At 49.1% G+C, this 25,682-nt stretch overlaps 1 protein-coding gene across 2 annotated transcripts in view; it reads right to left on the reverse strand.

Moving 5' to 3' along the window:
- Positions 1 to 25,682, reverse strand: part of C3H4orf50 (chromosome 3 C4orf50 homolog) — a 60,730-nt gene that overhangs the window by 23,795 nt on the left and 11,253 nt on the right. For both annotated transcript variants that reach the window (XM_026455646.1, XM_026455645.1), the window contains 3 exons: positions 13,583 to 13,712; positions 12,035 to 12,162; positions 7,526 to 9,994 (listed from right to left, as the gene is read on the reverse strand). In XM_026455646.1, coding sequence (XP_026311431.1) covers positions 7,526 to 9,994; positions 12,035 to 12,162; positions 13,583 to 13,712 — 2,727 coding nt within the window. The remainder of the gene's footprint in view (positions 1 to 7,525; positions 9,995 to 12,034; positions 12,163 to 13,582; positions 13,713 to 25,682) is intronic.

Raw genomic sequence — 25,682 nt, forward strand, 5'->3', positions numbered from 1 at the left:
ATACATACTAACACATATTTTTTCTATATAAAATTTAAAATACTATATATTTCTTTTGTTTTCTGCTTTTCTCCCTTAACACCATGTCCTGGACGTTTTTCCATATTACCAAATAATGTTGAAAATGCTGTTATTAGTATATACGCAGCCTCCTGTGGCCGTGCTGAACACTCGGATTATTCTAACATTTTGCTGTTACAATTGGAACTGTGACAAAGACCCTTGTACATAAATATTTGGACATACCTCTGACGCTTTCCCTGAGATCATCAGGGGGTATTTCCGGGTCAACAATGTGAGCATCTTTTTTTAAATTATTTTTATTTATTTATTTTTTTGAGATGCAGTTTTGCTTTTGTTGTCCAGGCTGGAGTGCAATGGTGTGATCTTGGCTCACTGCAACCTCCACCTCCCAGGTTCAAGCAATTCTCCTGCCTCAGCCTCCTGAGTAGCTGGGATTACAGATATGTGCCACCACACCCGGCTAATTCTGTACTTTTAGTAGAGACAGGGTTTCTCCATGTTGGTCAGGCTGGTCTCGAACTCCTGACCTCAGGTGATCCGCCCACCTTGGCCTCTCAAAGTGCTGGGATTACAGGCATGAGCCGCCATGCCTGGCCTGACATGAGCATCTTTAAGCTCTTGGTTTATGCTGCTAAGGTGGCCTTAGAAAGGAACAGCACTGCTGAAAGTTCCATTTGTGAAGATTTAGGAGCCCAGAAACTCAGATGCTTCTCAAATGCCCTTTCCCCTTGTGAAGGCAGTTCCCTTTTCCTTTAAGGCAGATTCCCTGGGAGTTGTAAGACCCCCAAAACTCATCCCGACCTAGCAGGGGTAGGTAGGAGGGGGAACCCAAGCTACCCTGCTTGGGAAGGAGAGACGAGGGAGAAGAGGAGAAGGAAGAATCCAGGTGGCTCCATGGCTGCTGGGGCATCTCTCTTGTAATAAAATATACAATAGCAGAAGAAGATATTTTTAATTAATAGAAATATACACCACGTGGGCCTGAGATGCACAGGCTGGGCCCTGTCAAGAACAGATGGGTGCTCCGAATGGTCCCATAAAATTCAGCTCCAAGACTTCAAAACAACTTGGCCTTTCTGGGAAGTACGTTGCCTCCTCTGCCTCCCTCCTCTGGCAGTGACTTGGACTGGGGCTTTGTCCCATGGGTCCTCAGAGAGCACCCAAGTATCCTCTAAAGAGAATGGCTGTGCAGGTGGGGCCAGCCTGTTGTCCCATGGGACCACCCCACACAGTAGCCCTGTGAGCTGCCCAGTGAGTCTCCTGCTGTCTAGCAGACATGATGAGCACGTGTGCTGGCTGTACACTGGCCTGAGATGGGCGGTGCTGACACTGCCCTCCAGGAGCTCAGGCTGGTGGGAAGAATGACAGGCAGGTAATTCGACATTTGATACAGTCTGATAAAGGGAAGCCAGGTGGCTGTGATGACCTGAAGGGAGCACTGAACAGAGACATCATCCAGTTGGGGGGTGGCAACTGTATAGCAACCACGTTCTGGGTTGCGGGGACAGTACCAATTTGTAGCATTTGCCAGTTTCCGTGGTGTGAATATTCCCACTATGACTGACTACAAGCTACCAAAATGGTATCATTGAAGGCAGAGTTGGGAGGAGATGCACATGAGTTGGCTCTGACTCGTCTCTGCACAGAACCGAGCCTGGGGGTGGGGAGAAGCTTTCTGGAGGAGAGGTCCCCCAACAGGAGACAGAGGAGTAAGCTGGGTACAGGGAGGGGTGGATGAAGAAGGTGAAAAATGAGGGCAGAGGTGGCAGCATGGAGTGTGGAGGCTGGGGGTGTAAGCAGCAACAGTGGAAGCTCCTGAGGGTCTCAGGGGCCAGAGCACTGCTCACTGTAGGAAGTTGGGATTTTATGTCAGTGCAATAGGAAGCCACAGGGGTTTTAGATCAAAGAGTAACACATCAGGTGTTGGTGACTTCCTGTCCATCACCAAGTCCCATGGACTCCAGCTCCAGTTTTCACACCAAACTTCTCAACCCCAGTGTCACCTCTTGGCTATCCAGCCACCAACTCCTTTCAACCTGTTCTCCTTCAATTCACCCAAATCATTGTTCTCAGAGCAGGCAGAACTTTTTCTAGTATAAATTGGGTCACATCATTCTGCTCAAAACCCTCTGATGGCTTCCTACAACATCTAGAAAAGATCACAACAAGGGCCTGCAAGCCTTCTACAACCTAACTTGTGACAGCTTCTCCAACACCATCTCACACCACACCCCTCCTTGCCCATTGGAATCCAGCCACGCTGGCTACTTTCTGTTTTTCCAATGAGCCAGCCTCTGTCCTGCCTCAAGGCCTGGCCACTCGCTTTTCCCTCTACCTGGAATGCTCTTCCTCGCTGCTCTTTTCTAACCTTGAAAGTCTCAGCTCAGTATTCAGCTCCTCAGATTTCCACACTCCTACTCACTGGTGTTGGACAACTTTAGAATCTGGGGAGAATATATATAAGTAATGCTTTGCAGGCATTGGAAGATGACTGCTGCAGGTCCACAATCCTTAAGAAAAAGCATGCACAACAAGGCAGGCTCCACATTTTCCCTGGATTTCTCTCTGAAACATTTTCCAAATAATGGTCCTGAAAATAGAGCCCAAGCTGAAAGTGGTGGTCCTTCTAGATGGAGAAATAGAGCTTGGAGTTTAGGGATGCTAAGACTGCTGGGGTTTGTGGAACAAAGTAACAGGGAAGAGAGAGCTGCAGAGAATAAAAGCCCAAATATTGTCCTAGAAATGTCCCTTGAGTCCTTGGCTGAATCATAAGCTCTGTGACACAGTAGAAGACTCTAAGCCTTGCAAAGAACAGCAGCTTGGAGGTTAATTGGTGAAGAGATGTCACAGGTCACACACTTCTGAGAAGATGGCAGAGTTCTGGCAAAGCCAAAATGGAGAAGACTTGGTGAATGCTGTGGAACTCAGCTGATGTCACTGATAGGCCATGCCCTAGGAGCAAGGGCCACGCCTTAGGAGTAATATCAAGCCCTACTAGGTCTGAGGGCAAAACTTAAATAGGCCTACACAAGAATAAGATGATCTGCTGATCATGCAACTACCTGCCAGAATAAAATTCACTCAACATTCTTTGGAGAAAGACAATAATCAGGAATCTTCATAACATATTATACACAATGTCCAACATAAAAGTTTTTGAAAGTCCTAGACATGAAGAAGCAGAAAAATGTGACTGTTCACCAATAAACAAAATAGTCAATAGGAGCAGGCAAAGAGATGATCCAAATACTGGTGTTAGCAGAAAAAAAAACCCTCAAGGTCTTCAAAATAATTATGATCTATATATTTTTTAAAACATAGGAAAAATAAAGAAAATGGATATACAGATGGACTATTTCAACAGAGAACCAGAATCTCTTTTTAAAAGAATAAAATGGATATTCTAGAACTGCAAAATATAATAAACGAAATTAAGAACTCATTGAATAGATTTAACAGAAGTTGGGATACGGTAGAATATAGGATTAGTGAATTAAAAGACAGGTCAATAGAAAATCCAAACAGAAACACATATTTTTAAAACTGATACAGGATTTTTGAAAGATGTGAGATAGAGCCAAAAAGTCTGAATTTCTGGAAGGAGAGGAAAAGAAAACAGAAGAGAATGAAATATTTGAAGAAATAATGATCAAGAATTTTCTAAGTCTGACAAAAAAAACATAAACACACAAGTTCAAGAAGCTCAAAAAATTTTTAAAAAAATAAAAACAAGCAAGACGAAAACAAATAAAACCATATCTAGGCACATTACAGTGAAACTGCCAAAACTCAAAGATAAATAGGAAATTATAAAAGCAGTCAGAGATAAACCAATACATTTATTTCAGGGGGAGTGAGGGAGAAAAAGAATGACAATTACAACTAATTTCTGAACAGAAACTATGAGAGGCAGAAGACAATGGAATGAGACTTTAAAGAGCCAAGAGAGCGAAATACCTGGCTACCTAAAATTCAGAACCCAATGGGAAGAAAAAAAACTTAATGAAGGTTAAAAAATTGTTTTCATAAAAGAAATATGAGAAAATTAATCACCAGAAAATTCTCACTACAAAAAACCCACAGTTCTTAAGGCAAAAGGAAATCAGAGCCACAGAAGACTAAGAAAGAATGAACAACACAAGAACATGTAAAGATATGGGTAAATGAAAAAGATATGATTGTTTAAAATAACAGTGACTTATAAGATTCACTCTACATAGGAATAATATATAACAAAAAAATTATAAAAAGTAAAAAGAGAATAAATGAAGTTAAACTACTGAAAAATTTTTGCATTAATTGGGACACGGTAAAATAACTAATTTAAAGTAAATTTAAATAATTACTAGATACATTTTTGAAATGCCTAAGGTAACCACTAAAAGAATGATACTAAAACATAAGCTAATGGAGAAGAAAAATAAATAACAAAATATAATTAATAGCAAAAACAAAGGGATGAAAGAAAGAATAAAAGAAAACAGAACAGATGAGACAAACAGAAAAAATAGTAAATAAATAAAATAAATTAGCTGGGCGCAGTGGCTCACACCTATAATCCCAGCACTTTGGGAGGCCGAGGCGGGTGGATCACCTGAGGCCAGGAGTTTGAGACCAGCCTGGCCAACATGGGGAAGCCATATCTCTTCTAAACAATACAAAAATTAGCTGGGCATGCTGGTGGATGCCTGTAGTCTCAGCTACTTGGGAGGTTGAGGCAGGAGAATCACTTGAACCTGGGAGGCAAAGGTTGCAGTGGGCCGAGATCACACTACTACACTCCAGCCTGGGTGAAGAGCGAGACACTGTCTCAACAATAAATAAATAAATAAATAAATAAATAAGAATTAAAGAACATTATAATATATAGATTTTTAAATAACATAACTAAAAAGAGAAATACACAAATGCACACTCAGAGTGGAAGGTTTTAAAACATATCTTGGTTAATGACAAAAAAAATAGACAACATATCAGCAAAGACAGAAGATATTTGATTAGGACAATTAACCAGGACAATTAACCAGCTTGGCCTAATTGATATGCAATAATCAAACAATGTTCATTCTTTACAAGGGCATGTGGGATATACTGTTGGCCATAGACCATAACCTGGTCAATAAAACAAGTCTCAACAAGTTTTGGAAGACTAAAATAACATACTGTATACTTTCTGACAGGAATGAAATAAAACTAGAAATCATGGACAAATGTATAACTGAAAAATTTCAGAGATGCTTAGAAATTAAGCAGCATGTTTCTAAATAACCCATGGGTCAAAGAAGAAATCATAATAGAAATTAGAAGCTCTTTTAGTTTTTTTTTGGTTATTGTTGCTTGTTTTTATTTCATCCTCTTTGACTTTAATTTCTAAATCAATAAAATAGGGCTAGCTATAACAATGTCTTTTTTTTTTTTTTTTTTTGAGATGGATTCTCGCTCTGTTGCCCAGGCTGGAGTGCAGTGGCATAATCTCGGCTCACTGCAACCTCTGCTTCCCGGATTCAAGCATTTCTACTCCCTCAGCCTCCCAGGCAGCTGGGACTACAGATGCGTGCCACCACACGCAGCTAATTTTTGTATTTTTAGTAGAGATGGGGTTTTACTATATTGGCCAGGCTGGTCTCGAACTCCTAACCTCATGATCCGTCCTCCTTGGCCTCCCAAAGTGCTGGAATTACAGGAGTGAGCCACTGCGCCTGGCCCTAACAATGTCATTTTGAGGCAATTTTGAGGAATAAATGATAGTACATAAATTTCCTGGCACATAGTATATAGGCAATACATATTCCTTATCTGTAATCCTTAGAAACTATTTTGAAGTGAACAGACTTCATCTCAAAATGTGTGGGATGCTTAGAGAGATATTTATAGCTTTAATTGCATAGATTGCAAAAGAAGAACAGCTGAAAATCAATGACCTAAGTTTTCAACACAAGGAGCAAGAAAAAGAACAGCAAATTAAATCAAAAGAAAGTGGAAGAAAGAATATAATGAAGCCGGGCATGGTGGCTCACGCCTGTAATCCTAGCACTTTGGGAGGTCTAGGTGGGCAGATTGCCTGAGCTCAGGAGTTCGAGACCAGCCTGTGCAACATGGTGAAACCCCGTCTCTACTAAAATACAAAAAATTAGCCGGGCATGGCAGTGTGTGCCTGTAGTCCCAGCTACTTGAAAGGCTGAGGCAGGAGAACTGCTTGATTATGGGAGGCAGAGGTTACAGTGAGCCGAGATAACACCACTGCACTCCAGCTTGGGTGACAGAGTGAGACTCTGCCTCAAAAACAAAACAAAAAAGAATATAATAAAGATCTAAGAAGAAACCAATAAATAAAATCAATAAAACTGAAAACAGATTCTTTGAAATGATTAATAACATTGTTGGGGGTGGGGAGGAAAGAGAGAAAGGAAAGAAGAGAGACAGAAAGAGGGAAAAGGAGGCAGGAGGGGGAGGGCAAGAGACAGAAAGATGGAGAAATAGAGAAGGAGACACAGAAAAGGGAAAGGAGGCAGAGAGGGTGGAGCAAGATGGGAGAGAAAAACAGACAGAAAATGGAATGAATGAATGCCAGGGTCTCAACACTAAATATCCTACACCTGGTGAAGGCCACCATAGGAATATTATGAGTGTTTTATCCCAGGACTCCCAACAGTCAAGAACTGTCCACAGATGAGGAGAGGGACTCAGAGAAGTCTGCGTGTGGCCTGAAAGGCACAGCTCTGTAAGCACAGAGCCTGGTTGGAACCCTGTTTTATCATGCTCTACAGTCCATTATTCTTTTCATTGCAACTTTCTTTTTTTTTTTTTTGAGACGGAGTCTGGCTCTGTCGCCCAGGCTGGAGTGCAGTGGCCGGATCTCAGCTCACTGCAAGCTCCGACTCCTGGGTTTACCCCATTCTCCTGCCTCAGCCTCCCAAGTAGCTGAGACAACAGGCGCCCACCACCTCACCCGGCTAGTTTTTTTGTATTTTTTTTTTTTTAGTAGAGACGGGGTTTCACCGTGTTAGCCAAGATGGTCTCGATCTCCTGACCTCGTGATCCGCCCGTCTTGGCCTCCCAAAGTGCTGGGATTACAGGCTTGAGCCACCGCGCCTGGCCTTCATTGCAACTTTCAAGACCCAATATACAGAATTAGGACTTGGGCCGCTTAAAAAACTCCAGGGTTGGAAAATGCAAGGTCTGATCTTAAAGTATGAACACTCTCTGGGTGCCCCGCTGGAGCCTAAGCAGAGGGGCAGGCTTGAATCTCTCATGGCAGGTGGGAACAGAGATCCCGGGACCACAGCGCCGAGGTGTGAGTCCCTGCTCCACTCCTCACTGGCTGTGCAACTGCGGTGACTGCATTTCTCTGTTTTCTTTGTACCAACCTTCTGTCATCTGGTAAGTGGTGAGAATGATTGTACCTCCCTCACAGGACTCTGGTGAACTGCATAAGTGAATGGGGTGGATCCTGGAACAGAGTCATGTGTGATGAGTAAGCTGTCATGCAGACCCAACCTACCGTGGGGCCATTGTTCAGGGACCTCAGAGCTTGCCCCTGCGCCACAGAACACCTGGGCCTCTTCTCCTCTTTCTCCATATGTGCTTCTTTCACTCCTGCTCCACTGGTATTTCCTTGCAGGTTGTTGGCTGCATCAGCGTTTCTCCAGACCAGTGATGGAGGGGGAGAATCAGTACCGCATCTAGAATTCCCAGCGCCTGTGGAAGGTCCCGTCTGCCCTGCAGCCAGACTCGCTTCCTCCGCCAAGAGTGGCCCACAGGCCCTTGAAAGCAGCTGCCCTGCGAGTGGAGTCACCTGCACCTCTTTGTCTACAGCGTGCGTCTTGGCTTTTCCCTGGAGGTGCTCCCTTCCCCTCATCAAACGCCCCTGATCCGTGCTCCTCTGCAAGGTGACTTCCCTCTCCAGGACATGGACCCTGCGTAGAAGGTACTCGTTCTCCCCGCTTAAGGCCCGGATCATGTCTTCTATTCCCAGCACGATATCCTTTATCAGCTCTTTGTAACTAACGCCAAGCTCTGAGATCAGCGCCTGGAGCTTCCAGTTTTCCAGGGTGACTTGCTCCATGGTGTCTTTGGATTTCCTGATACTCTCAGACATGGATTTCTGAAGTTGGCCCAGATTCCCTTTCAGTTTTTCATTTTCCTCTTCAAGCTCCAGAATTTTGCTGTAACTCTTCCCATTGCAGTCTTCAAGGTCGGAGATGACCTGTAAATATTGGTCCAATTCTTTCTTTAACTGAGATATGTCCCCTACAAGCCTGTGGTTATCCCGCTCGAGCCTGGATATTTTTGTCACCTCTCGCTCGCTCTCTCTTTCAAGGGCGCACACTCTTTCATGGCACCGCTCTTGGTCTCCATGAAGTTTGGCGTTGTTGTGTAAAATCTGGCGTCGCTGTTTCTTCAACCCAGAAATGAGCTGACGAAACCTGCTCCTCACTTTCTCGAGGGCACCCCAGGGCTCTGCGGGCCCCTCTGGAGGGTTTGAACTGGCTTCATCCCAATCAGGCAGTGTCCCTGGGTTACCAGGAACTTCACTGGTGCCCAGGGCCATGGTCTTCCCCGGCTTATCACCTTCATCACTCTCTTTAGACTTTGCTTCTTCATCAGAACAAATACCCCGATTTCCCCAAACCTGCTGAGAGTGAGCTCTCTCCCCACCACTGTGCCACTTCTGAGCAGAGCTCCAGTTCTCTCCCCCACATGCAGAGGCTGAGCGCCGCCAGCCCCCACTGCCTGGCTGCAGGGTGGACAGCTGCTGGAAACAAGCCTCCACCTCCTGTGCAAGCTCGTCGATTGTGAGTGCACACCTGTCCTGTCCTTTGCTCACAGCCTGTGGATTGTGACCAGTGGGTTCGCCCCCGTCAGCTGATAAGGCAAATCTGGGAAACAGAGGCAGACCTGTCTCTCCCGTGAAGAAAAGCATTTCCTTGCTCTCATGTTCCTGGGAGTCAAGCTCCTTGGAGGCACCCCTGCACCCTGGACTGGATGCTTCTTGATGCGACACCTCATCCTTCTCCTTTAGTCCTTCGTCCTCCAGGCTTTCTCCTTGCAGAAGCAGAGCATTTCCAAGCCACATTTGGTTTTCCTCTTTGTCCCTAGCTGTCCTTCCAATGGCTCTGCCTCTTCCTGCGAGGAGCTGACTGATTGTTGGCCACAGCTCTTTGGTCTCGTGAGACCTGGATAAGGTGGCTAGGGGCGCCGCTTCCTCCTTCTCTGAAGACAGTCCTCCTCGGAGACCCCAGACATATCCTTCCACCCTTTCCCTCCTTCTCAGGGATTTGGGACCTTCCTTTGATACTGAGGCCTCCCCCTGTAGAAGAGGCATCAAAAACTCCTGCCAGGTCCCAGGGCGGCAGGTGGCAGCCTTGGTCTCTGAAGCCCCATTCTGGTCCTGCACGCCCTCTGTGGCTCCAGCCCCGTTCCCCAAGCTCAGGTTCTGACGGCTTTCCTGACTTGGCTGGTGCGTGTCACCAAGGTTTTTCCCCTTCCTGCCCAAAGTCCCCCTTGCCTCCCCCTCTTCAGTTCTCCTCCCCAGGCTTCCTCCTCCATTGTTCCAAGTGTCTTTCAGATCCTTGGGGTGTTTTTTTGGAAATTGGTGATTTGAAACGTGGGGGACCTCGAGGGAGGCACTGCGGTCTCTTGCCTGGTGACAATCCCAGCTGGGGGGTCCTGTGGCTTTGGGAGGAGGTGGGGACCTGGTGGCCAACTCTTTTTGGGTTTGTTGTCCATCTGAGGGAACCTCCTGGAGCAGAAGTGGTCGCCAAGAAGCGGAGTCCCCAGCCGGCCCCCAGAGAGGGAGTGTGGACGTCTGCACTAGGAGAAAGGCCTCTGTGGCCGGGTCAGCTGCTAGATTTTCTGAAATCCAAGCCAGGTCCATGGGGAGGAGTGACTTGTCCAAGCACTCCCCTGGGGGGCAGCCACAGACCAGGAGAAGAATCTGTTCATCCAAGCTAGGCTCTGCCAGAGTAAGCTACGAATGGAGAGAGAAGATGAGGTGTGAAACAGCTCCTTCCTCCATTCAGCACCCCCACCCCCACTCACCTCCTGGGGTTCTCCATGTCTCCTCACCAGTTGCACAGGGGACAAGCTCTTTCCCACACAGGACACAGCTGGTACCACCCTAGGGCCTTTGCACGTGCTCTTCGCTCTGCCCAGGACGTCCTTGCCCCAGATGCCCTCATGGCTCACTCCCTGGCTCCATTCACATCTCAATGCAAATGACTTCCTTGAGAAGGTCCTCCCTGACTCACTCTTGGGCCATCCACCCCATGTCATCTTCTCCCACAGCACCCTCCATGCCCTCACACCATATTATATATTTCCGTCTGTATCGTCTAACTCCCCCTATAGCCCTGACCCATCCAATCCACTAGTCATGGGCCACATGGAGCTCCTAAAATGTAAAGTAATTAAATCAAGGTTAACATTCAGTTCTGCGGTGGCACTAGCCCTGGGTGACTCGTGGCTACCGTCTAGGGCAGTGCAGATGCAGACTCTGAGCAGCGCTGCAGAAGGTTCTCATGGATGAGGTTCATGCAGGCCGTCCACTCCCTGAGGGCAGGACTTCATCTTTGTTCAACTCCTGGGCCTAGAACAGTGCTGGGCACACAGGAGGTGTTTCCTTGATATTTTTAATGTATTTTTATCTTCACTTATTTGATGTGTTTATCCAGAGAGTATTTTTATCTTCACTTATTTGATGTGTTTATTTGATGTGTTTATCCAGCTCACAGCAGAGGCCCCGGCTGGGCTGGGGGAAGCCTGAGGATGAATTTTGGTTTTAGCTAGGCTCACTGGGAGTCCCCGGGGGCTGCTCCCAGACCTGGCAGGCTGCAGGCAGTTCTCAGTGGAGCCCCTAGAATAGCTGGGAGAGGCTCAGCAGGTCTAAGACCCAGAAGAGAAGGACAGAGGGAGCATCTCAAAGGACAGAGGGAGTCTGTGCCTTTAGAGGTGGACATACAAGCAGCAAAGCTCTTCAGGCAGAGGGGGCTTGAAGGCCAGGAGCGTGCCCCTGCCTGGAGGGGTCACCACCTCCCTGCTCCCTGGAGCTGCCGGCGGGCAGCACCTCTTCCTCTGTTGTCTTTGCCTCTGTCTGCAATGTCCTTCAATCCAGACACCAAGCCACTGTCCCAGCTGCCCACAGAGAAAAGAGCATTTGCCCCAGAGAGGTATAGACCTAGAGACCTGGCTTCAATCCTGGGTGTGACCTTGAGCAAGTTCCTTAACCTGCTGGAGCCTCAGCCACCTCACCTGTCAAATGGGGCACCTCCGTGCTCTAAGACATTGCCCTGGGCTTCAAGGGAAGGAGGTGGTGAGGAGTGAGGCATATAGGGATGCGACGTCCAACAACAAAAATAAGAGATGTATCATGAGCAGGACGTGAATGAATGAAGAGATAATGGAGGGCAAGCAGGACGTGAATGAATGAAAAGATAACGGAGGGCCTCTCTATTTAGAACCACACAACCACAGCCGGGCTCGCGGGTCCCAGCATGGCTCTGCTTCTCAGAGATGAGAAAATGGAAGTGGAGAAAGGCTACAACTGCCTCAGCCTCAGAGCAAGCCACGGGAGGTGAGTCGGGACACAGGCTCCTGACCCTCAGGGCCAGCATGGGGCAGTGTGGGCTGTCGAGCCTGGATCTTGGGGTCCACCTCCAAGCGGGGGGCCTTGGGGAGTCACAGCAGCCCTTGCAGTCTCGTCTTCTCTCCAGAGCAGAGGTGGCAGCAATGCCTCGTGGGTGTCAGGAGGTGTCAATGAGAGGAAGCCTGTTCCATGGCAGCCCAGGCCTGGCACCCAGCTGACCCCCTTCCTCCCCACTCCCCATCCGGGTCTCAGGATGTTTCATTTCCTCTCCTCAAATCTCTCTCTCTACTATTTCCAGAATGTTCTTCCAGACCTGGAGCTTCTTTACCCCTCCCACCTCCTGCGGGTGGCCACACACCCTGCACGAGACAGGGCTGAGGGGACCCAGGGGCACTGCACACGTGCACAGAAAGCTTCTGGGCTCACCTGTTCACGGTTGGATCCCGTCAGGTCTCCGGGGACCTCGCTTGTGGTCTCCGGGCCTGCAGCCAAAACAGAAGGGGCCCGTCCAGGCCCGATGCAACTCCAGGTGCAGGGCCCCTCCGGGGACTGGCCTGGAAAGCAACAAGACCTGGGGGTTACAAAGACGCTCCCAGGGGCTCTGCCATGATTGCCTCTAGGGACCACGTCCCCTGGGCTTGGGTAAGATGGCACCCCCTGCCACCCCCGACTGTGAGCCTCATCATGCCTCCCAAGGGCAGCCTGATGACCACCAACACCTTGGTCAGGGGAGGAAGCTGAGGCTCAGAGACGTGAAACAGCCATCAGCAGGTGGGCAGAGGCCCCAGGGCTCCAAGCCACCTCTGCAACCCACAGACTCCTGCACGGGACAAAATCCACCAAACCTTTCTAAGCCTCAGCATCCTCATCTGTCAAACAGGGTCATGAGCCTCACCCCAGCCCTGCACAGCTGGGCATGAGGACACATCTGACCTGGGTCGACGTAGCAGCTCTGCTCCCCAGAAATGGATAACGGGAGAACGCTGGCTGCATCAGTCAGCAGCACCACTGTGCTACACGTAAGCGGGATAATGCCACCCCTAAACAGCCCTTGAGGTTGGAGGGCTGGAAATAAACCACAGATGCCCAGTTGGCCACCATGGCTGTCAGGATCTCTGAGTGCAGGGGCTCTGGAATCCACGGTGGAGGCTGTTATGAGATATTATAAGATACTACTCAAGCCTGGCACAGTGGCTCATGCCTGTAATCCCAGCATTCTGGGAGGCCAAGGCAGGCAGATCACATAAGGCCAGGAGTTTGTGACCAGTCTGGCCAACATGGCAAAACCCCATCTCCACTAAAAATACAAAAATTAGCCAGGCGTGGTGGTGGGAGCCTGTTATCCCAGCTACTTGGGAGGCTAAGGCAGGAGAATCACTTGAACCCGGGAGCTTGAGGTTGCAGTGAGCTGAGATCGCACAACTGCACTCCACTCCAGCCTAGGTGACAGAGAGAGACTCCATTTCAAAAACAAAAACAAAAAAAAAAAAGAGAGAGAGAGAGATATTGGTTCACATCAGCGACAAGAGGCTTCTTGTCAAGCCCCAGCAGCTTCCAGACCTGCCAAGTGCGATTCTCATTGCCTCACACTGGAGGCGTCACCTGGGAAATGGGGGAACAGGACGGCTCCTGGTCATCATATGGACGTCTGTGAAAGCATGTCCCTGCTGCCAACCTGCTGGCCTGTGAGGCCCCTTGGCTGGCACCCTCCCGAGGGCCAAGCGTATGAGTCTGTGTTTAGCTGAGCCTGAGCCAAAGGCCCCTGGTGGGAGTTGCATACTCTGATGCCCCCTGCAGCAGCTGTGTGACCCTGAGTGAGGGACCCTACCTCTCTGAGCCTCGATTCTTGTCTGTAGAGAGGGGGGACCACCCCTTCCCCCTGCGTCACTGGGACATGATGAGGAGGAAGCAAGCTAGCCTTTTGGTGGGTGTTGCCCGGGACCCTGTCCTCCACGCACCGCGGTACCCACGCACCTTCTGAGGCCCTTTGTCCAGGGGCATCATCGGACCGCAGGGAGCTCCGCCAGCCTTGGCTTCTGCAGGGGTCCAGGGCCTCCTCCCTGGGCAGGGGCAATGAGTTACCCTGAACACAGCTCAGAGCATCCTGGAGGAAGACAGAGCAAGTCAGAAGCCGTCAGTGTCCTGGCTGAAGTGTACACTCCAAGCCCATCCCCGCCTCCCCAGCAGGGAGCTTGAGTCTCTTCCATAGGTGAGGAAACTGAGGCTCAGAGGGCAGAGAGCTCACAGCCTGGCAGCACAGCCCCGGCCTTGTGCTTTTGGTTCACCAGGCCAAACTGTCCCCTCTTAGCACTCGGACTCCTGTCCACAGATAACGAGGGCAGTGTTCAGCCCTCAGAGGAGTGTGTCTGTCCAGCCAAGAAGCACCCAGGTCCCCTAAAGCAGGGTCATAGACCAGACTGGTACAGTCCATGGCCTGTTAGGACCTGGGCTGTACAGTAGGAGGTGAGCAGCAGGCAAGCAGGCATTACCGCCTGAGCTCCGCCTCCTATCAGGTCAGCAATGGCATTAGATTCTCATAGAAGCGTGAACCCTATTGTGAACTGCGTAAGTGAGGGATCTAGATTGGGTGCTCCTTATGAAAATCTAATGCCTGATGATCTGAGGTGGAACAGTTTCACCCTGAAACTATTCGCCCGCATCCCCTGCCCATGGAAAAAGTGTCTTCCATGAAACCAGTCCCTGGTGCCAAAAAGGTTGAGGACTGCTGCCCTAAAGGGCACCAAAGGCTCCCAGCTCCACCCTTCCTGTGCAGAGGTCCAGGGCCTCCTCCCTGGGCGGGGGCAGTGAGTCACCCCGAACACAGCCCAGGGTATCCTGGAAGAAGGCACCTTCCTGTGCAGAGGTTCTTTCCATGTCCTACCCAGCGAGGAGGGTGTCTGCCCAGGGGATTTGGACCATCCTGTCCTTCAACTATCAATAAGCTCCAAATGCAACTTCCCAGTATCTTGGCAGCGCCCTATCCCCTGGACTTCTCCACAGCTTGGAGCTTCCCCAGCTGCCGCCCTGCTGCAGATCAGGATAATTCAGAGGCAGCTCCTTTCCCCCTGCCACGGGGGAGAGGTGTGAGACTGGCAAAAACAAAACAAAACAAAACAAAAAACAGCTGTCACCCACCACCCACGAGGGGCTGGGCACAGGTCTCCTCTGGGTTCCCACGGCCCTGGCTGCTTCCATTACGTTGCTCCAGCCCGGTGCTGCTGGCTGGCTCCCCTTCCTACTCCACTGGACTGTGGGCACCTTTAGGAAGAGAACTTGGCTTCATTTGGTCCGCACCCTCACCCTAACCTGTATACAGTAGGTGCTTAATAAATGTTTCATTGTTGGGTGGACAGATCGAACCTGAGGAAAAGCAGATGTTTTAGATTTAAGAGAGCATTCATTCAGAAAACATTTATTAGGCTCCTACTGTGTGCCAGGTGTGACTCTAGGCCAGGAGGAAACAGAAGTGAACAGGTAAGTGCCCTGTCCCCTTCTTACTTGCTCCCAAGGTCCTCACCTTCCCTCAGCAGATCCAGCATCTGACTCCCGGCTGGTCCCCCCACCTCCTTCAGGTTCTTCTTGCAGCTATGGGAGACCTGCTGATCTGCCAGGCTCCCCTTGGCTCCCCTCTGGCTACAGGATCAGCACGAATGCTGAAATCAGGTGCTGGTGCCCGTTTATGGGCTGTCATTGCTGCCTGGGCACCTTGTTCCCACCCCTGCAGCTTTGCACCAGCTTTCCCTCACAGCAACCTGCTTGCCTGCCCCAGGGCATCCATGCTCTCCCTGGTCTCCGTACCTTCCCATGTGCTGTTCCTGTCACCTGGCTGGCGCATCCTTCTTGGGAGGGGCCTTGATCGCTTGCCTGCTGCAGGCAAACTTTCTCTGCTTCTTGCTCCCAGCCCCTTCCTTCCACGCACCGCTCAGGCCCCTGCGATGGCACTAAAATGGAAACTGGACCTAGTTGCTCTCTGCTTCTCACCCTTCAACGCTTCCTGTTACACTGAAAGAGAAACCCGCTCCGGCCTCACCGCCCCTACCTCCACCCCGCTACCCCCACCCACGTCTGTGCTCCTGGAAGGGACTCTTGTCCCCACACCTCAGAGCCTTTGCACACTGTCTGGATCTTTCTTCCCACCCTCTGCCTGGTCAGCCTCCTCCCCTCCTGGGACCTGCTTAAAGGCCAATCCTTAATGAGGCCTTCTTTAGCCTTCATCTCCTCCCACTCTGGGTTGCTGGCCTCCTGTTGATCTGTATGATGGTTTGGGTCCTGCCCATTTTCTTCTCATAGGCCAGGGGCCTCAGCACTGGCCACATCATGGAGTCACCCAGAAGCTTTAAACAAGAACCTGTGCAGGAGCCTCAACCCGAACCAATTAACCCAGAGGGCCCGGGCAGTGGCATCCTGTCCTGATGGCCACCTGCCTGCACCCAGAGGGCCTGGCTGACTGCTGCAGCTGTCCACGTTCTCACAGTCCCATTCAGCTGCTTCCTGACTTTATCCACTTGGTTCCCACTCAACCAGAATTGTGCACCTTGTCAGCTGCTTAAAATCATCATTGGAGTGAGAGGGAAAAGAGAAGATGAAAGACAGAAAGAAGGCATCAAAGAAAGGAAGTGAAAGAATGTGAATGACAAAGGAAAAGGAGAGGGAATAGGATAGGGAAAGGAAGAGACAGAAATTCAAAGTGAAAGGAGGAAGACAGAGAAGTCGAAGGAAGAGGAAGGACTACATAAACAGAAAAAGGAGGAGGCTGGGGAGGCAGCGTGGAGGCCACTCCACAGCTCAGAAGGTAGAAATGGTTACTGGTGGTGTATTTTTTGGATTTTATTATCATATCCAGGCTGACTTCAATGCAATTCAGCAACTGCTCGCTGAGAACCTACTATGTGGCAGGCCGTGATCTGGAGCTGGGGACACGGCCATGGATAAGCATGGCATCGAGGAGGTGACATCCCGTGGAGACAACCTAGAAGACAACGCTGTACTGAAACTTTGCCCATTGTCTAGTTTACCCCTTCATGTCCCAACCGATGAAGGCAGTACTCAGAGAGGGTGAGCCACTTGTCCAAGGTCACACAGTAAGTCGACAGGAGAACAGGAGCAGAGCTCAGGTTTCTAAACTTGATCTGGAACTTTCTCTCTCCCTGCCTGTTCTATCAGTCCGTCCTACATTTCAACCCTCAAGAAAACATTTGCCTGTAACTTAGTCTGGACTCAGCTTTCATGTGCAATTATAAGCAAAAAAAAAAAAGAAAAAGAAAAAGAAAAGAAAATGAGGAATATCAGGACATCCAGGCATAAACACGAACGTGTTAGAGGCCTTCTGGGCTTTTTTCTATGCATAGACATTTTCCTAGGCATAGACATTGTGTAAGTTCTATTTATACAAAATGTAAATTTTTACTTCATGAATTTTGCATTTAATGATATACAAGGATCATTTCTCTGCAGGATCTTCTGCAGTGTGGTTTTTATAGCTACCTAATATTCTCTGCTATAAGGGAGAGAAAAAAAGGAGAAAGTTCCAGATCAAATCAGTTCCCTCGGATTGGGCAGTTGAGTTGTTTCAAATTTTTACCAACTACAAGCAGAGCTGAGATACACATGACTGTACAGGACTCTTCCGTACCCTCTGATCACTTTTTGGGTGTATTCGTGGAAGTCACATGGCTGAGACTCAGGCATAAACCTTTTTTTAAAGGCATTTAATACTTATTGGTTGACAGCTCTTCCAAAGGGATGTGTTCATTTATGCTCCTGATAGCTCCAACACCACATGGCTGCAGGCCCTTTTAACCTTTGACAAATGTACTGAAGAAAATGAGATCCTGAGGTTTTTCTCGTTGGTGTTATTTTTTAACTAATGGAGCTGACCATATTTTTTTTTTATAAGACCATTGGCCATTTTGTACTTCCTTTTATAATATTTGCATGTTCATCCCTTTTGCCTGTTTTATTTTTTGACATTATTAACACTTTTTTTTTTTTTTTTTTTTTTTTAAAGCTCTCGCTTGCTGCTGGAGAAACAAATGTGTAATACGGCATTCTGCACAAAAGCAAGCAGCGAGCAAGGCTGCCTGGAATTCCCCCAACAACAAAGAGATTCACGTAGCTGCCACCAGGGGTCACTCTATGCACACTGCCAGGGCACAGAGGCTGGCAGGATCATACAGTAATTCGTAAAGCCCCTGACACTGGATCGCGATCTCAGCTCTGGGATGACAGTGGACAAGGACTTTTTAAGAACCTGGCTTTTCATCTCTCTGCACGAGCATCTCTGGGACCCTCCAGGCCAGGCACAGCCCTGTGCCGACCTCTGCCGTAGTAGCATCATTGTAGTGTCATGGTTTGCAACTGTGTCTGTTTCCCCTATAAACTTTTGGAGGGCAAGATTCATGCCTGGCTCACTGCGCCTGAGACATGGCAGGTGCCCAGTGCACACTCACGGGAAAGCATTCAGACCCATCTGCAGATAAACCACGTTTGTCTTGCCAACTATGAATGGTTCTTATTTCCTTTTACCCTGAGCAGAAACCATGTCCCCAAACTTCTCCCCAGGTCAGGTTTGTCCTTGCAGTGGCTCGTTCCTCTGGGGATTGAGGTTCCAAGTGACTTGCTCTAAAACATTTGACCTCAGGAGGAAGCATATGACCCCAGGCAAGCTACGGGAATCCTCCAGACTGCAGGTTTGTGGACAGGGCACTGCCCCAGCTACCTTGCAGAGTCCATGAGTTCCTGTTTAGGAAAGTGCTTTGTGAACATGAAGCAAAGGAAACACATTCTTATAATGACTGCCCTTGCTGTAGTTCACACCATGGCTCCCAGAGCACATCAGACACAGCCAAGGGGTCACGGCAGGTGGGGCCAAGCCTGTGCCTCCTTTCAGACGCTGCTGATTCTACTTCCTTGGGCAAGTGACTTTACCTCCCTTCCTCAGGGTCCTCCTCTGCAAAATGAGAATCAATAATTCTACCACCTCATAAGCTTGTTGTGGGGAATGCAACACATTACCATGCTGGGCAGGCAATAAGCACTCCAAAAACTGATGAAAGTCAGCTCTCGTGATGATTTTCTATCTGTGGCACACATCTCTGGGACTAGATCCTCCTCACCATTTCCCCATTTCTGTGCTTCACTTCCAGCATTGCCACTCTGAAGCAGTCCCTTCAGCCAGAAGCTTCCTTTTCCCAGGGGCAGTGGAGCAAATAGCTTCACTGGTACATCAAGGCACTCACTTATCAAGCACTTCACAGCTGGTGGCCAGGGACTGGGAATGGAGCTAAAGTGAACCAGTTTTGGATGATGAGGGGCACACAGCTGAGGGGGTGGGCATCTGGGCACAGTGGACATCAGGACCACCAGAGGTGGCTCATGTCACCATGGGGGCACCGAGTTGACGTGAGATCAGGGAAGTCTTCCAGAGGAAGCAACATTCCCAACAAATAAAGAGAAAGTAGCAAGGCTTTCCAAGCAGCCTGAGTGGGGATGGGCACTAGAAGCTTCTAGACACAGGGAAGGCTACCAGGCAGAAGAGCCTGGCACATGCAGGGACCTGCAGCTCAGTGTGACTGAAATGACATACGGGAGACTGAGCTTGAAGGAGCAGAACGCCAGGGGCCTTGAATGCCATGGATAGGAGGTTGAACTTGATCCTGAGGCCGTGGGCGGCCACGGCGGGGTGCTTATGGAGGAAGATCCCGTGGGCGGCCACGGCGGGGTGCTTATGGAGGGAGATCCTTTGACAGTCACCACCGAAGGGCCGCATCTGGCTTTGCAGTTTCCTTATCGATGGGTTCTAACACATTAATTTTTAAATTCCAGGCTGCATTCATCCTGAGAGCTGGTAGCTGGCTGGCGCTTCATGTTTCGCAGTGGCCCTCTCAGGAGGAATTCTTCCTTTCCAGGCAGCCCTTTTTGACCTCAAGCTGCTCTTTGTGGGCCATCAGCTTCCCTCTGAGAGATGGACAGAGCCTGGCAGCCTTGTCACATGCTGCAGCCTGGGTCCAGCCCCCACTCCAACACCAGGGTCCTCCTTCAGTGACCCACGGACTCCACAGGGCTCATTTTCTTCCCCTTCCTCTGCCCCTACCCCCTTCCCTCAACCTGTTTTGTCATCCTGTGGGGCAGAGTCTTGTCTTACTCTCCAGCCCCTGTACTGAGCTCAGACTGGAGCCAAGCACAGCCATCAAATGGATACCATCAAATCCTGACTGTTGACCTGTTGACCAGTATTTACTGAAGGAATAGGGCATGGGACACAGTGATGGGATCAGCCCACAAAAGGGCAAATCCTGGTGCCACCATATTATGGTCTGAACTTTCATGTCCCCTCAAAACTCATCCGTTAAAACCCATATCCCCAAAGGGATGTTATTAGGAAGTGGTGCTGAGTCCCCTCCAAGGGCAACCCATCGGTAAGTGGCAGGAGAGCCCACCTCCACCGAAAGTTACAGCAAGCCATACCAGAAATGCAAAAGCCATGATGAAATGGATACACAAACACAGCCAAAGCAAGCCTCTTGCTAGTCAAAATTCTCCTAACCTGGTTTTTCAAGGGCCACGGTTTTAGATTGCTCGAAGGCAGAATCAGTGATTACCCAATGACATTTTTTCCTTTTATCTTTTTGAGACAGAGTCTCATTCTCTCACCCAGGCTGGAGTGCAGTGGCATGATCTCAGCTCACTGCGACCTCTGCCCCCCAGGTTCAAGCAATTCTCCTGCCACAGCCTCCCAAGTAGCTGGGATTACAGGCACATGCCACCACGCCCAGCTAATTTTTGTATTTTTAGTAGAGACAGGGTTTTGCCATGTTGGACAGGCTGGTCCCTTTAGGTCAGGAGTTCGTGCTCCATGATATTTTATGCTGAGAATGTTATCCAGCGTTTGTTCAGCAGGGTCCTGCAGTCATACTCTCTTGGGTTCTTCCCTCTGACACCACCAGGGAGACAACTGCTGCTATTTCTCATCCAGTAGAAATCCACTGTGGAGGTCGCACGTCCCAAGACCAGCATCCTAAACAAGCCCAGAAGCCAGATCATCTGTTTTCAGCCTCACAGGACTGAAAAGGGGCCTGAACCCACACAGGCTCCGGTAACTGAGAGTCAGCGCTATCTTCCCTTCTCCCTCCTTGCACTTAATAAATATTCACCCAGCATCTCTTCCGTGCCAAGGACTGTGCTAGAGCTGGGAATGTAGCAGAAAATAAAGAAGACAGTGCCTGTTTTGCAAGATGCATGTTTTGTTGGCAGTAAATGAATGAATAAATAAATGTATAGCATGTCAGTGTGCCCGTGGCACTCAGCAAACACTGGGAAGGCAGGGCGCACCCAGCCCCAGCCCTACCCTTGGGAGGCTCAGCCCAGAACTGACAGTCATGCATGTGAGGGCCCTGGGAGGACAGAAGAGGCTCCTGGGGCCAGGGAACAGCTGGAGGAGGAGAAGAGACCATAAGCCGTCATCTGCCACATAACTTTGTGGAGTGGGTTGAATTGTGTCTTCCCAAAAGAAATCGTACCTGAGAGTGTAGCCTTAGTTGAAAATAGTGTCATTGCAGATGTGATCAAATTAAGGGGAGACCATACTAGATTAGGCTGGGTCCTAATCCAATAAAGATCTGGTGTCCATATAAGAAGATAAGAGACACAGAGACAGACACACAGAGGAAAGAGGCCAAGAGAAGATGGAGGCAGAAATCAGAGTGATGCGTCTGCAAGCTGAAGATTGTCAGGAGCCACCAGAAGCTGGGGAGCAGACTGTGCCCTAGAGCCTCAGGAGGAAGCATGGCCCCACTGCCACCTTGATTTCCGACTTCTGGCTCCCAGACCTGGGAGAGAATAAATGTCTGCAGTTTTAAGCCAGCAGGTTTGAGGTACTTGGTTACAGCAGCCCCAGGAGAATAACACGCTGTGCCTTGCCTGCTTCCTCAGGGCCCAACCCAGCAGCCCTGGGAATGCCCCGGCTGACCTGGCCCTTACCTGCAGCAGCTAGCTCCAAACCAGCTGGGAACACCTTGCCTGCTGCTGTCACACTCTGTCTCCAGGCCTGTGGCAGGCTGGGGCCTCTCCTGCCCCAGCGCTTCGCCCCAGCGCTTCACCCCGCCAGGTGGGCTCAGAGCCCCGGCAGCCTGACTCGGGGTCACTGCTGGTGCCATCCCCACACCCTCGGAGGGCAGTTCTCAGCTGCATGAGCGCCCACAGCTGCCTCTGGGAAATCCCCAACCAAGGAGGCTGGGTGGATATGACAGGAAAGCCAGGGAATGGGAATTACATCGGGGCCTCGCTCCTTGGTTGTGTGACCATGGACAGGGCACTGCATCTCTGAGCCTTCTGCCTCCTCTATGAAGCAGACAAGATGATACCTACCTGATTACCTTAATCCTCAAGGTAAACTTGAGGATTAAGTGAGTAACAGATGGGCAGCTCCCAAGATGAAAGCCAGCCCCTTCCCCTCATCCCCTCTCACATCCCAGGTCTTCTATCAGCCAGGGGGCTTCACCCACCTGCCCTGCCCTGCAGCAGACCCAGGTAAAGGTTCTCAGCTCCTTGGCCCAGAGAACCGCCCCCAGATGGCCCTTTGCACATGGTCACTGCAGTTCTCTCAGTCTTCCCAGCCTATCCACAGGCTGCTGGGATACAGGAGCTGGTGACCACAGGCCCCGTCCACCCTGGGGACCTGTTGACCTGAGCTCCCACCAGCCATTCCGGCAGCTCAATGGTGACAAACTACACTCACATCTAACCTACTCCAGTCCAGGATAAGCCCTCAGGGAAAACAAATTAAAAGTCAAGAGAGAGAAAATTACAATGTAGGTAGTGAGGCTGACTTACCCAATATCCTACTAGATGAGCACAAGCCCAGGAAGATATGAGGAGGAGGGTGGCAATGGTGATGATGATGGTGATAGTGATGAGGGTGGTAATGGTGATGATGGTGATGGTGGTGATGGTAATGGTGATGTTGGTGATGATGGTATTCATGGTGAAGGTGATGTTGGTGATGGTGATAGTGATGATGGTGGTGGTGGTGATGGCAATGATGATGTGATGGTAATGGTGATGATGGTGATGGTGATGATGATGTGGTGGTGATGGTGACTGTGATGGTGATGATGTGGTGGTGATGGTGATGTTAGTGATGGTGGTGATGTTGATGGTGATAGTGATGATGGTGGCGGTGGTGATGGTGATGATGTGATGGTAATGGTGATGATGATGTGGTGGTGATGGTGATGGTGACTGTGATGGTCATGGTGATTATGGTGATGATGTGATGGTGATAGTGATGATGATATGATGGTGATGGGCTAACAATATGATGGTGGTGGTGGTGGTGATGGTGATGATGATAATGGGGACAGTGATGGTGATGATGGTGATGGTGATGATGATGTGATGGTGATGGCGGTGATGATGGTGATAATGATGATGGTGATGATGATATGATGGTGATGATGGTGATGGTGATGATGTGATGGTGATGATTATGGTGATGATGTGATGGTGATAGTGATGATGGTGATGGTGCTGGTGATAGTGATGATATGATGGTGATGATGATGGTGGTGATGATAGTGATGAGATGATGGTGATGATGGTGATGGTGATGATGGTGATAGTGATGATGGTGATGATATGATGGTGATGATGGTGATGGTGATGATGATGGTGGTGATGATGTGATGGTGATGATGGTGATAGTGATGATAGTGATGGTGATGATGATATGATGGTGATGGTGATGGTGATGATATGATGGTGATGATGGTGATGGTGATGATAGTGATGGTGATGATATGATGGTGATGGTGATGCTGGTGATGCTGGTGATGGTGATGATGGTGATGGTGATGGTGATGTGATGGTGATGATGGTGATGGTGATGATGATGTGATGGTGATGCTGTCGATGGTGATGATGGTGATGGTGATGATAGTGATGGTGATGATGATGTGATGGTGATGGTGATGATGTGATGGCGATGGTGATGGTGATGATGGTGATAGTGATGGTGATGGTGATGGTGATGGTGATGGTGATGATGGTGATGGTGGTGATGATGCTGACAGTGACAGAAGCTAGATTTGATTGATCACTCAAAATATACCAGGCACTGAGCTAAGAGCTTTCCCTGTGCTTTCTCATTTCATTCTCACAGTCACACCAGGATGCACTAGTATTATCATCATCCCAGTATCAATCCCATTTCACAAGGGGCACAGAGAATTTAGGAACCTGCCTGAAAGCGTTCAGCTGGTAGAAGGCAGAGCTGTGCTGGAATCCTCCATCATCTCCACTCTCATTCCCGCTTGCACCTCTGAGTGTGAGCATCTTGCTCCACTCCAGTGTTGAAGGCTCAGCATTCTACACTCCACAGGTTTCTGAGTTGCAACCCTGCTTTCTCAGCTACTCTGCTGATGAGAGACCGAGGCAAAAGTGGCTGGGGACCACACTTGATGGGCAATTTATGGAACTTTCAAGAGAAGTGTGCCTGTGCAGGCCAGCCCAGAGTGCAGCATTGAGAACTGAGCCCCACATGAGGTGGAGTTCCCCTGGGCCACTGGGACTTTTATAAGAGGAAGCATGAAACCTTGAGAAGGTCAGACACACATTGACAAGGATCCAGTGAGCTGATGGCATAGAATCTACTGAATCCAGCCACTGCTGCTGCCCCAGGCTCCTCCATAACAAACTCTAACCCCAGGATCTCGAGGTCCGGGCAGCAGGCAGAGGTCACGGCTCTGGCCATGTCTTTTTCCTGGCCGGGATACTTAACAGCTGGTGCCTGTGATGATGTCACTTAAACTCCCTGGGTCTCAGCTTCTCTATCTGTTCAGTGGGTAAACAGCACCTGTCTCACAAGGCTGTCCTAAGGATTACATGAGAAAACAGAATGGCCAAGACATGAGCAGGTACTTCCTAAATACATAGGTACTCGTGCTATCTCCCAGATAACCATTTTCAAGAAATAGCAGGTAGCTATTTCTGAGAAGTGCGACTGTACATAGCAGCCTGCAGCGCAGCCTTGAAAGCTGAGCCCCATGCAAGGTGCAGTTCCCCTGGGCCACCGGGACTTTTACAAGAGGAAGATGGGATGAATGGAGAAATTGGGGGAAGAAGGACTTAAGCCAACCAACAGTCTAAAGTCTTATGTTTAGGAAAATTACAGAGAGAATTTTAAATGACAATTTCCATCTAGGCACAACTTGTTTTCCAAAATTACAAAAGTTGCCAATGTTATACACTTTGTTTTCCTTTTATCTGATGAACATAAGGAAGAACAACAAACAGGAAATGTACAAGAGCGAGAATAGGAGGATAAAGCAGTAAAAAGGTCAACTAAGACCACCAATAAAGCCGTTACAACCTGGATAAGACACACATCGTTATCCTGAGAAAATTCAGATCATTTAAAGTTCCAAGTAATTTTAAATAGATTGTCCAGGTTTGAAGATAAATTTTATTTCCAGAAAATGAGCACTCCTTTTTGGGCTACGGTTGCTCACTCATTCTTCCTTAAATGCAAATTGAGCCACAGGGGAGAAGCAGGCTGTAGATCTCTTTGTGGGAGCTGAATGAGTGCTTTCATTGCAGAAGGTAGGTTGCCACAGTATAAACGATAAACTTTGGACTCTCATGAAATTTTGATTGCATTCCAGTTTGGTCCCTTAATATCTGTGTGACAACAGTTAAAAGATGCTGTACTCTGAGCCTCAGCTTCTTCAAATGCAAAAGGAAGATGCTAATATCACCTTCCTTCGTAAGCATTAAATGAAATAATGTTTTTGCAAACACCCAGTATGGATTTGAGCACACGGTAGGAATACATAAAATGTAAGCTTTTACCCTCCCCTCAATCAAATGAATCAATACATGTCCAACCTGCCCTCCAGAGTTTAAGAAGTTTGTCCAAGGTCACACAGTGAGTAAATATGCAAACCAGAAAGGGACCCTACCCTGTGTGCTCTCTACTCCACAGTCCTGAGGCCCTCCTGTGTGCTGCTATGGGGGCTCCAAAGACCATCGTGTCTGGACTTTGCCCTCAAGGAGCTCACGGTCTAAAGAGGGAGAACTG

Source organism: Piliocolobus tephrosceles, chromosome 3 (assembly GCF_002776525.5).
Source record: "Piliocolobus tephrosceles isolate RC106 chromosome 3, ASM277652v3, whole genome shotgun sequence".
In the NCBI taxonomy this organism is placed as follows: Eukaryota; Metazoa; Chordata; class Mammalia; order Primates; family Cercopithecidae; genus Piliocolobus; species Piliocolobus tephrosceles.